Source organism: Diadema setosum, chromosome 18, assembly GCF_964275005.1.
Source record: "Diadema setosum chromosome 18, eeDiaSeto1, whole genome shotgun sequence".
Taxonomy (NCBI): Eukaryota; Metazoa; Echinodermata; class Echinoidea; order Diadematoida; family Diadematidae; genus Diadema; species Diadema setosum.
In genome coordinates this window covers 36727052-36739985 of record NC_092702.1, presented here as the reverse complement: position 1 = coordinate 36739985, position 12934 = coordinate 36727052, and the positions used below count along the sequence as shown (strand labels likewise).

The following is a 12934-nucleotide window of genomic DNA, read 5'->3' as shown; positions in this document are numbered from 1 at the left end:
AAAATACAGTTAGACAAAATAAGTTACATATACAAAACACAAACAAAATACAATCATTACGACAACAACAAAACAAATCATCAGTACATCAGTAGTGGAAATACATTCAGTATATAAATTACATTGCAACAGAAACAGAGTTGAGTGAAAAAAAAAACCGTTTTACATATGATTATATGTATCTTATATCCTCCATTAGTGACGTATCACAACCCTTTAAGCTACATGGCCGCTTTGTTTGTTTGGTTTTTTTTTAATGTGGGTAGTATAATGGTTCTAATGAGAAGATTCAATTGAAAGATAGCAAAGTTATAAGCATGTGGCATAAAATGCCATTATCTAGAATTAAGTTTCCTTTAATTCAAGGTTATAATCTTAAGGTTATAAGCGGTAATTTCACTAATAAACTTTAACAAACGAGAAGAACGTTGATAAGTTTAAAGAATTATACACCAAAAATGTACTCGGTCCGCACAAGACAGTTAATTTAGAAATGATTTAGAAATATAACCAGTAAAATTCATATAAAAATTTAGGTTTAACACGTGATTAAATTATTGTTATAGAGTGCAGGTGCGTGTACGTGTTTTCGTTTGGGAAATGCATGTCGAATATCCGAATAGTCGAATGTGATTCATGTCACAATAAAAATTTAATCCGCTTTGGTATGCAGTAAAAAGATACCCTGGGACAAGGTGTTCGTAACTGGAAAAAGAAAATAATGAAGTGGGTCCTGATATTGCATTTCAAATATGACAATTTTGACTGGAGGTGTCCCCGCGAGTTTTGTGATGGCCCTTACTAAATGATGGATTACGCCCCTAGGATAATCGTCTTAGAAATACAGTTTATGCCTACATCGCAGAAAGACATTGCTTACTCAGATTCACCTTCACTAAGTTTATGTTACGAAAAAAAGTTTGGCCGTTTTAGAGAGATGGAAATATCATTTGAAGATCGCACAGACAGGTTTTGCAAAGACATTTTAGGAATTCAAGCATACAGATGTGCAAGTGTAGGACCCTACATGATGGTATCATCAACTTTATTTCAGAGGGACTGATGTTTGACAAAATCTGTAAACGGTACAATGTCTTTGTTGACTTCTTTCTTCGATCAATATACATGTACAAATGTAGAATGACAGAACATGTTTGTGCGTTATTTAATCTAGGGTACCACTCTACAATCTCTCCATGCAAAGTACAACTTTTGTATAGGGCATAGAAAGAGAGTACAGTTCGTCCAAGGCGTTGTTTAAAGTGGCTGCGTTATCTTGTCTCGACCAATGCCACTGACTGGAAAACAGATCAAATCTGACGGTCCATAGCAGGGATTATTTCTTAGCAATGTGCAAAATGTATTCACAAGTAGGACACTATCATGACAGTTTGTATAGTCACTACTAGTATATGACGTTTAACACACAACATCTGTATACTGTATAGTGTCACATAAAAATAATATCCTGCTGTCGACAACATTCGTTCAAAATACTTAATGAGTTCCAGCTCTGATTACAACGTATGGTGATATTGATGATGATAATAACTGTGATAACGATGACGACAATAATGGTAATGATTGCAGAATGAGTTATAATGTTAATGAAAACAGTCATAATAATGATAATGCTAATGATAGCAATGAGTATGATAACAATTATAATAGTAATAAAAGTAGAAATTATCATAATAATATATGACATTGATTAGTACATGTACACATGTATGTCTTATTTACAGAGGGTATAGCCTCTTGAGTATTTGAATTATTCTCCAGAGGTCCTTGATATTACCATTATTGAATTGTATATGACAGCATTGCCAGTAATCTATTCTAGAACCTGGATCAAGAGGACGATCATAATTAAAAAAAAACAAAAACAAAACAAAAACAAAAGATCCAATTCCAGATGGTAAAGTACATGTACTTGTACATGGCAGAAGTCAAACTCAGGATAACCCATGTTAGACACGAATTTCAATGTAACTATATTACCACAGAATCCACAATAATCGGGAGGTCTTCTGTTTCTTTCTACGCACTGCAACATTGACTGCAGCAGTCTTTACATCGGGAAATTTCCTCATCCGAGAATTTAGCACCTCTAGTATGATCCCAGTCCACTGTGCGTGTACACTTGTATTGGTTTGTTTTTATTGAAAATTATGTGCGTTTTAAGAACACGTGGAAACACCGGTATGTGTCTTATTGATAACTGCTAATTCTGTTGATCTCCCTCTAAAAGAAATTAATCAGAAAAAAAGAATAAAATAAGATGAAGCACACTAAACTTCTTCCGTTTTCCGTCATTAGGATTATGAGTACCGTACTAAGAGTAACAGCTCTGGTAACGATGCGCTTGCTCTAGTAATGTGTACAGTGTACGCTATAAACTGGTAACCTAAGAAATTTTGAAAGAATTTTGTGCAGCATATGTGCGCAGTGTATCATTCATTTAATTTCTTTAGATTATATAGAATAATAACGGTAATTAACAAAAGGATCCACTTTAAGCGTATCTACGTAAACTAGTTTCTTTATATAATAAAGTATAAAATATAGTATGATAATAAAGGTTATTCTTGTGTAGTGTATATCATTAACTACATGGTGTATAAAAGGCAGCTCTTAACATACTAAAATTAACACCTACGCTGTACGTGCAGGTACAAAGCATTTTTATTCATTTATTCATTTATTTCGGATATTTGTATAGCAATATCGCCCCTTTGCATTTCATTTCTCTTGAATTCTACGAAATGACAACTGCAAATTATACAGTATAAGAACAAAGGTTATTCTTGTGTAAGTCCCACACGTACGCATCTTCATCTTCTGGGGATTTTGATCATAATAATAATATACTGCTGTCTTAAATGTATATTTGCCTAAATTTCGTACTCTGATACCACATCAAAGAGGCAAATTGATATCGATAAGAAGAACTAGATCAAAAGGATACAGTAATTCTCCCTTCTTTCACCGGGAAAACTTAATTATTACGGGTAAGTTTTAGAAATGATCTTCCAACAGAACTTGCACGCCATAACATTCCTCAAACCTACAATATGTACCTCAGCCGTTCTTGACAGGCACCCATCTTTACATTGTAAATGACTTTTAAAGAAACTAGTTTACGTAGATACGCTTAAAGTGGATCCTTTTGCTAATTACTGTTACCATCTAAAGAAATGAAATGAAAGAAACATTCGTGTGCAAAACCTATAATCTGTAAAGGCATGGAACACATATATACTTAAAGGGCAGGGCATCTGTAACATTATTGAAAAAAAAAGGCGAAGTCTTGGCTTCTTCAAGAAAACTGTTCGAAAGGGACACAAAGACAGTATCACCAATAAATTCATATCCTGTTCATGAAATGTACATTATTGTAGTTGCAAAGAGTGTTACCATGCAGTTGACAACTAGGGCCATCCGACTCCACACATACTGTACGCCGTCTGATCTTAATACAGCTGAGTTTATGAAGCTTCCTTAATGCGTGTATAATGTGTAAAGATACACGTAACATTATTTTTTATAATACATGAACACGTTGATACATGTACATTATACAGGGATACAATACGTGCTCGAACATACATTTCTTTTCTTTTTCTTTTTTTTTTGTATTTTAAGTACACTAGTTCATATGCATTCGTGTAACTAAACTTAGTGAAAAATGACGCCGTATGCGAATACATGTAATATATTTGTATAATATAGCAAGATTTGAATAAAAGGATTGCTACATTAGTACAGCAGGGAGACGCTCATCCACACCATGTATTATATCCGTATATAGTTGCAAACACTGTTGTGAACTGATTTTTCGAATTGTTCTTTTATTACTGGACAGATTGGAGGTGATACCACTTGTATGTAGAAAAGAGGAGAAACCAACCAAAAACTCTTCACAAGTTTTCTACCATCGTGGTCGCAGCACTCTTAGAAGAAAGAAGCCAAGTCGAAGTCGAAAACCGAACTGATGTCGGATGCCTCGCGTATCATGTAGTGAGGTGCACACGGTCATAATTCCCGACATGGAGAAGGGAACTGGTGACCACGACTCGGAGAAGGCGATGTCGGAAGAAATGGCGACGTCGCCGTCGTCGGCGAAGAAGAGAAGAGATCGGTGCTTCAAGATTGCTATGTCTTTCTTCCCGCTCGTCATCTGGTTGCTCTACCTTGTTGGAGGTGGTTTTCTCTTCAGCCACATCGAGGGACCGCAACTTGCCCGCATTCGGTCGTACGAAAGAGAACAGTTCTCTCTGCTTGTATACCAGGTGAGGACGAGGCTCACGTTTTGCATCATGCTCGTCTATCAGGACGGCAACAGATCTAGGCAAAACAAAGCACTGATTTCACATTATTACAACCAGTGGCGGATCCAGGGGGAGCGCACATCCCCCACCCCCCCTCCCCTTTAATTTTGTAAAGACGCCCCCTCTTTATGGAATTCCTGGGTCCGCCCCTGGTATAACGTTTTGCAGCTATTGTACCTATATTAGCAACTACTTCTTCATTTTCCACTATTTATATGTCCCAATTTGCATGTACTACGTTTATGATAAATACTGGTACTAGTACAACTGCACCACCACTAACAATACCAAAACTACTGCCCTACTACAATGTACAAGTACTGTAACTATTTCAGGTTTTAAGAACTGCTGTAACTGTTACGATGGACCACTATACTCCACCACAAGTACAACATTGCATAAACAATGTATTATTACAAGCACCACCACAATAGCAGTTTGCCTTTATGCTATTGCATGCACATTACTCGATCTTTCCTCGTCAACGTATTGGGCCTGATGCTGTTACATCTGGTGCTTACACAATTTGTATGACCAATGTTAATATATCTGTACTATTACTAATATGTTAGAATTGAAGTATCCATCACAACCTTCCGCTGCTGCTGCTACTTCTACTTCTACTACAACCACCACCACCACTACAGCTATTACTACTATACGACTACTACTACTACTACCACTACTACTTGTACTACTACAACTTCTACTTTTCTGTTACTTATGTTACACCACCAAACCTTTCTAAGAAGATATATATATATATGTATATATATATATATATATATATATATATATATATATATATTTATATATATAAAACCCTATAACTGCCATCTTCTACTATCACTCTTACTACTACCACTGCCACTAATAATATCACTACCATTACCACTACCACTACCACTACTGCCACTACTTTGCCTCAAGTATATCCTTGAGAACAATTTCTGCTATTTTGCTTTGATATCTCTGCAGGCGTGGGAGAGAGGTCGGAATTGCAATATCAGCAATGTAACGTATGAATCGATGGATCAGATGAACGTCACAGCGTGCCAAATTGATGACATCATGGACACAATCATGAGGGAGGTCCACCAAGACAAGGGACTCGAGTGGAACTTTCTCGGCGGGGTCCACTTCTGTCTGACGGTCATCTCCACGATCGGTTAGCAAAATTCATCTTCTCTGCGTGTGTGGTGTTTTTTTTTTGTGTGTGGAAAAAACAAAGAATTTATGTCATATTTTTGTTGCTTCGATATCTTAATTGAAATACATGTACATAATTATTAATGTATTATGTTCACGCTTATTGGCAATCCATTCCCACTGTGAATTGATGTTTAGGCCCTACGGGTCTTTAAATGTTTTACGTTCTTGCAGCTTGTTGTGTGTCTTGGTGATCTGTCTCCGGTAGTAAGCTGCTTTTTTGTTCTTCTTCTTTTTCAGTGATTTCGATGATAACGAGCCGGTATAATAGTAATAAAAATGAAGTGATAACTTATGACAACCAATGTTGATTTTCATCCTTCCCTCCCTCCTACTCCAAGATCTTTTCTTGTAGCCTCAGATCGATTTGTGCACCCTTTGAGCCGAATATCTTAATACGAAACAAATGTTGATATGAGTGTCCTGTGCCAATTTCATTTTTGTTGCTCATTGCAAAGTCTTGTCAGATTGTTCACCAGGAGTGAGGATTCTTACCTCTCTGCCTTCACACAGAGTGGAATCTTGCTACTATTTCTCTCTCGTTTGCTTCCAATCTTCCCTTACAGGATACGGCATCCTCGTACCGAAGACGCAATTGGGCCGAATCCTGTGCATTTTCTATGCCATCGTGGGCGTGCCGCTCAACATCACCCTCATCGGATGGGTGGGACGGGGCATTGTCTACGTCATCACTAAAACGTATCAGTCACTTTACAACCTCTGCCAATCCTGTAAGAAGAAGCGGGCAAGACATATGGACGTGCGCCCACCTCGCTCAGTGAGCTGCATCAGCGTCATCAGTGCTGCACGCGTGAACAACGCGGGAAAACGCGACAAACCCAGACGCAGCGTCGCAAATACGAACGACGACCGAGGAGATTTTGACAGTAGCAAAGATTGCCGCGTTACTTCTGACAGTGATGGACAAACCCGACTTAACGGAGTTACTAATCAAGCATTTAGACAAAAACAGAATGGACAAATAGGATCACCCAACCCAGGTGGAGGAAGGGTGGATTGGGGAGGAACGAGCGAGGGAAACTCAGACAAATCATCGACAGTAGGGAGCATCACCCACAGCGTACAGATGAGGGAAATATGTAACGGGATACTTTCTCAAGGAGAGAATGTGGCCATATGTGAAGCTGAGAATACTAATATTGGGACAACCCTCCAATCACGAATCAACGAAAACAACAGCAACAATAACAGTGCCTCCGACAACTCCGACGTTGATGACTCAGCGAAATCGACGTCGGTACCGATCTGGTTTGTTGGCATCTTCTTTTTCATTTACCTGTGCCTGACGTCGATGGTCATCTATTACTCCAGCTTCGTGCCGGGGGAGTGGACGCTAATCGACTCTTTTTACTTCGACATCATCACCATCCTCACGGTGGGATTCGGAGATATGTTCTACTACACCAAGGGACAGACGCTGACGGAGAAGCAGAAGACCACGGCAGTTCTCCTCTCTATAACCATGATGATTCTTGGGATGCTCATGATTTCTGCTTTCCTCTCGTTTGCTGTCGAATCCCTGACCCTCGACAACATGAAGAAAGCTTTTGATCGCACCTTCGTAGCCTGCTGGGAACGACTTTTCTGTCGGAAGAGGAAGAGGAAAAAACCGGATTCAAGAGAGTGACATTAGAGTCGTTTTCTCGTTGTTTTATTTGTAAATCAAAACTGAGATATCTGCCAAACATTGCCATTATGTCTCTTTGCAAATGTCTGTGTGAAATATTTCACCAGTGAAACGTAATATCAATTCCAAATCGTCAGTCATCCCAAAATATAGTTCAACCAAGAAGGTAAACGTACTAGGCAATACTTGATACTGTAATCCCTCTCGCAGCTCCAAGAAGCTATGTGCGAGCCTGTACTAGTACCTCCTTGGTTTAACTAGTGTCGTCAATCTGATTATCAGACAATAAAACACACACACACACACACACACACACACACATACGATAACCGGTATCAAGAACTCTTCATTCTGACAAGATCTTATGATATCGGACTTTAATAAAGTGAGGAGAGATCATTCTCTGAGAAATGGAAGACATCGATTTCAAACCCCATAATAAGCATTCTACTAGATTTCCTTTCACTGAGACTGTGTCTATGACAGACATTTGTTAGTACATGTACATGTAGAGGTTGGACAAGATTCAAATGGAGGCCCAAGTATGGATCCTAGAATACAGTTGTACTTGCAAACAATGCCAGTCGGTCCCAGGCCATGTCACACGCGGTGCCATTCAGACACATCGTCTTTGTTTTCTTGCTTTGACATTAGCTTTGACATCGCTCTCACAATTTGCTTTCAAGAGAAGTTTGGAGGGCGAGGCAAGCTATTGTAAATCAGTGCCATTGTTAATGCGGTGGTTATTAAGCTTTAAGCAAGCCAACGCATTGCATATTATTGCAATGGTTATTATTCAGCCAAGAATCATTGCCAGGTGCAGACATTCTTTGTACGTGAACGTCAGACAGACAGACTTATCACCATTAGAGGGTAATAATGATAATAATAGTTATGTTCTCAGCCCTGCAGCATTTCTACTGCCATGATGGGAATGATACTCATGCTCTTCTCGTGCTGTTGATGAACATGAAAAACTAACGATGACGTCACCTCGGGATAGTTCTTAGTGCATCATGCTCATTATATGACAAACTAGACTGCGCATGGAACGTACCCACTGCCTTTAAATGCTAATTCAAATTATTTAAACCACAGGATAAAACAACAGAAAAAGAAGACACAAAAGGAAAACAAACTATTGATTGCATAAAGAAAAGGGTGGGAAGACTTTACCGGCTCTCTTTCATTAGATCAACACAAAAGAGCCATGCAGATTTGGTGAAATGTGTTGGCGTCAATATACAAGGTCTGATTATTGAACTCATTAAACAAAATGAGTTTCGAGAACATTCTGAGGAATTACACCCAAAAGGTTCAAATCTGCTAATCGATAGTAGTTTTCTGTGCGATCTAATATTCGTTCTCTCAATAGATAAAAGAAAGCGATACAATGAAAACATCGTGTTGTGTTATTTTTGTGATATAACTGCATTCTAAAACTGCCTCGTTTTATACTTCAAGACGCTGCACGAATAGGGGTAAAGGGGTCGCACAAAAACTGCAATAATGTGTTTGTTACACACTGTAATAGGGATGACCTGTAAATACCATTTATGTGTAATAAATATTTATATTGAAATATAACTATTTTCCCTGTCACCTTGTTTCATATCTGGAATAGTTACCTACCATGTCATTTGTGAGATGGTAGTTCTTCCGTACTAGTGACGGCTGCAAAAAGCATCATTCACGGTTTATTTGAATCTTAGTATCCTTGGCGTGTGCGAGTATTAATGAGCTTGTGTGTTTGTATGTATATTGTGTGTGTGTGTGTGTGTGTGTGTGTGTGTGTGTGGGTGGGTGGGTGTGGGCGTGTGTCTGCTGGCTGTATGCCATTGCAGGCAAGTTCCTGTTTGTCATGCCGTTCTATTTTTATCTTTCTCCCTTTAAATCTCTATTTATCTATATCAATCTTGAAGAATTAATTCACGTCTTAATACTAGATTAAAGTGTGTTTCTTGTATCACTGTGCGACCTTCAATGTTTTGTGTGTTTGATCTGCTTACTTTTGTTCACGGTTTGATATATGCTTTTGCGGAAATTTCAGCTGAGGTTCTACACCCCCTGTACAGATATAGCTAAGCCTGGAACAACGGCGATTCAGAACAGCCTATTGCACTGTATCACTTTCTTCTTTTCCTTTCTTTGATATCATTAGAGTGGAAGCCTCTTCAGCGTACTGGTCCGTTACAAAGCACACCAAAGTCCTATGTCACCAACCACATGACAATAATATATTATCAAGATAATATTGATCAGAAACAACAGCAATAACAACCACAGGGGCGACGGTGAAAACAACAACAGCAACAACAATAACAACAGCAAAAGAATGCACGCTTTTGACAATGAAAAAAAAAACCCCATTCAAATAGGGAGTGTAAATTCTGATTCTAGATGATCTGCAGTCATCTACCATGGCAGTAAAACTGGTCATCGTGGTAATCTCGCCCACAAGAATGATACAAGTTACAGCAACCTATAATGCGTAATGTGTAAGCTAAGGTCGTAGCCCCTGAACCGGTCTGTAGTGCCTTGGAAATATCTTGGTATATTGTATGTGATCATCGCATAATATTGGTTATCAATACACGTGGAGATTTTATGACATTGTATAGGATAACCTCAGGTTTAAGGCTACCTATATGGATTGCATTCATTTGTCGTATACGCTATAGGACCTTTCGATGTTTAGATTATGGGGAATTTAGAGTTGATAATATAAATTGCTTTTCCTTCATAACTCACGATAAAACTGTTCTGACGATAACGATGACGATGTTGATAATACACATTTGATGGCCGGGCTTTCTCTGGACATTTGGGTCTAATGAGGGTTACTACATAATGTTGAACCCTCTGCATTATCGATTAAAAATTCATGTCCTCCGATATTACCGTACCTTTCCACGATACACATAATAGTCCAGTATTAAATGTTAACAGAAACAGTGAACCGAATATGGAACGTAATTAACTATTGAAACTTTTCGGCTACAAGAAACACAGTTCTTGTAGCATAACCCCCTTCACCGTTTATGCGCCAGGGACTTTGAATAATATGTAAAAGGCTTTTTTCTTTCAATTTCTGTGCAATCGGCACTCAAAGCACACAAAGAGTCAGGAATAACAAATGATACAATGACAGTACTTCTCAGTGATTGATTTCTATGTAGACGACAGAACGAGAAGACAGGCAAAATTAGCATTCCTAGGCCGCTAGAGAGCGCTAGACAGTTTTGCACAACAGGAAGCATTGCTTCAATGTAGATTAGAATGTTTGTGCGTCAAATGGGTTTGATCACCTCCCTGCTCATTATTATGATGCAAATGACACCAGTCTGTAACCATGACACAAGGATGCATTGTTAACTGAAAATTAATGTCCTCCGATATTTCATACTTTTCCTGGATACGCTTTTAAGTCATGCATTAACTGTCAATAGAAACGGCGAATCGAATATGGAACGTAACTACCGATTAAAACTTTCGGCTCAAGAAGGCAGACACGTTATTGCAAAATTACTTTTACAAGGCCGCTAGAGAGCGCTAGACAGTTTTGCTCAACAGGAAGCATTGCTTCAATAGTATAGATTGTAATGTCTGTGTGTCAAATGGGTTTGAACATCGCCCTTCTCGTATTGATCTCTAGTGGCATACTACACAGATCAGTATACTTCATTTTCCTTGGATTTTAGCTTGGAATATATTAACATTGATAGTTAATGCTATGGGGAAAAAAGAAGAAAAAGAATAGTGGTTCGACCAGAAACGGGTACCTTTACAGCCAGAACGAAGATCGGCTGACAGGGAACGGGTTGACGCTATCATGACGCAAATTATAACTTTAACAGGACTTTTACTCGTCTCTCATAAGCATCAAAATAACTTCGGAGATGTATTTACCAGCTCTTCCAAGGTCTTCTTAATTCAACATTTCAGTCGTTCTTGCTGTCAAATCCAAACTAACGTGACTGTAAAGTGTGTGAAATCATGAGAATAGTTCGAAAGGTTACTGGCATGAAACAGAAAGAGAAATTCTTAGGTTAAAAAAAAATAGCCAGTCAGTCAGAAGAAGAAGTTAATGAGTAAACATACAGATATGTATGCATTATTCATCGATTTGTATCATATGAATTAAACATATCAACTAGGCACCTCTGTGAAAGATTTTTTTTTTTTTTTTTTTTTTTTTTTTTTTTTTTTTTTTTTTTAGATCGTAAACTCCCAACCGAAGTGAGGAATTGTTTATGGAAACCTCCCGAATATTACATAAAAAGATGAAGTTCATTTCTTAAGGAACAAATGTCGAGTTTCGAAGCTAAACTTTGCGCACTGGCGCCTTAGGGCACACAACATGTCGTGCTTGTTTTAGGGAGAACCAATTAGATGACAGTCTGAATGCACGGCCTGAGCTGACAAACTTGTCACGTCGAGCTAAGCTTGACGTCAGGCCTGCTTTTAACTCATTACAGCTTGCTGGACACTTGAACAACAGTGTAAACCAAATAGCCTTCAGCTCCCGAAGAGTTTTTCTTTCCAAAACGTCATTTTGTGTCTTTCGTTTTAACTGTCAGAGAAAAATAAGACAGCAACCAAAACAGCAAAACGAGGAAGAACAAAAACAATGAATTCCTTAACGGAAAGAAAACAGCGGAAAGCAAATTTGGACTGGTTTTACGACCTGTATCTACTTGAATTTTGAGAATGCTCCGGTCTTAAACTTGACGCCACTTGTAAATTCAGATTACAGCCAAAACATCACGTAAAACTTACCACGTTTTTCACTTCCTAGTCAACGTATAAGAGTTTAGTGTTCAATAAGAATTTGAAATTGTCTGAACTGACAAACAATCGTGACAATGATCTAGCTATTATTTCATTAGAAAATGACTTTGCTATTAGAATATTTGTGACCCTGCATCACAAAACAAACAAAAAGTCGCCAGACATGGATTTTTAGTTAAGTGCAGATTCTGAAAGAGCAGACTCTAAGCTTTAAAATAATATATAGCTCAATTGATATGGACTCTCCTAACCTATCTAAATATTGAAAAGAAAGCACACACTCTGGAAAAGTGTGAACCGAGAAAAGAGGCTGTGAAGTACGGGGTCTATCTGTCTATTCAAGCGTTTAATCTTTACCAAACCGTGCTCGTTGGGTGATGAATGGGACAAAAAACAGGATGTAAACCACTGGAGTAACAACAATGAAGGGATTATAAAATTAAAATGAAATTGAGCATGCTTTATTAACACATTCTGTCCATGATTAATGCCAACTTTCAAAGCAGTAGCGTTATTCCTTCTATAGTTATCAGACTTGAAAATGAAGAGTGTGCAAAGGGTTTAATCAAGAAATGAATAGGGGCCTCTAAGACACACCTGATCCCACTAAGCTACAAAAAAGGGTTGTAGAAAAAGTGCTGAAAATCCACTTTCCTATCCATTTTATGATCCCAAACTTAAGAACAATGTAGAAGAAGGGTATAGCTCTTCCAGAAAATATGAAAAACTTAATATTGACTTGGTTGATCCATGTCACCTTTTTTGAGTCCTCACGTAAAAATCAAGGGGTGCGACTTTTTGTTCGTTTTGTGATGCACGGTCACATTTAGACATCACCCATAGCCAAAGCATCACAAACAAATATTGATTACATAATAGCAGAAAAGCAAAAGAAGTCAATTGCCCTAAGTTTATGCTTTCAAAATAAGTCACCCTTCATATTTATATTCAGAAT

The 12934-nt window shown here is 38.1% G+C and overlaps 1 protein-coding gene across 1 annotated transcript; it reads left to right on the top strand.

Moving 5' to 3' along the window:
• The first annotated feature begins 4049 nt into the window (after positions 1–4049).
• On the top strand, positions 4050–7188 carry LOC140241484 (uncharacterized). The gene is made up of 3 exons (XM_072321213.1): positions 4050–4292; positions 5310–5499; positions 6107–7188. The coding sequence occupies exons 1-3, from the start codon at positions 4050–4052 to the stop codon at positions 7186–7188; spliced, it is 1515 nt and encodes a 504-aa protein (XP_072177314.1).
• Positions 7189–12934: the final 5746 nt, after the last annotated feature.

Excerpts from the sequence above, each read along its gene's own strand:
- LOC140241484 (XM_072321213.1), top strand. The coding sequence starts at position 4,050 with ATGGAGAAGGGAACTGGTGACCACGACTCGGAGAAGGCGATGTCGGAA. Across the intron at positions 4,293-5,309 it reads TCTCTCTGCTTGTATACCAG|GCGTGGGAGAGAGGTCGGAA; the intron begins GTGAGGACGAGG and ends ATATCTCTGCAG. Across the intron at positions 5,500-6,106 it reads GACGGTCATCTCCACGATCG|GATACGGCATCCTCGTACCG; the intron begins GTTAGCAAAATT and ends CTTCCCTTACAG.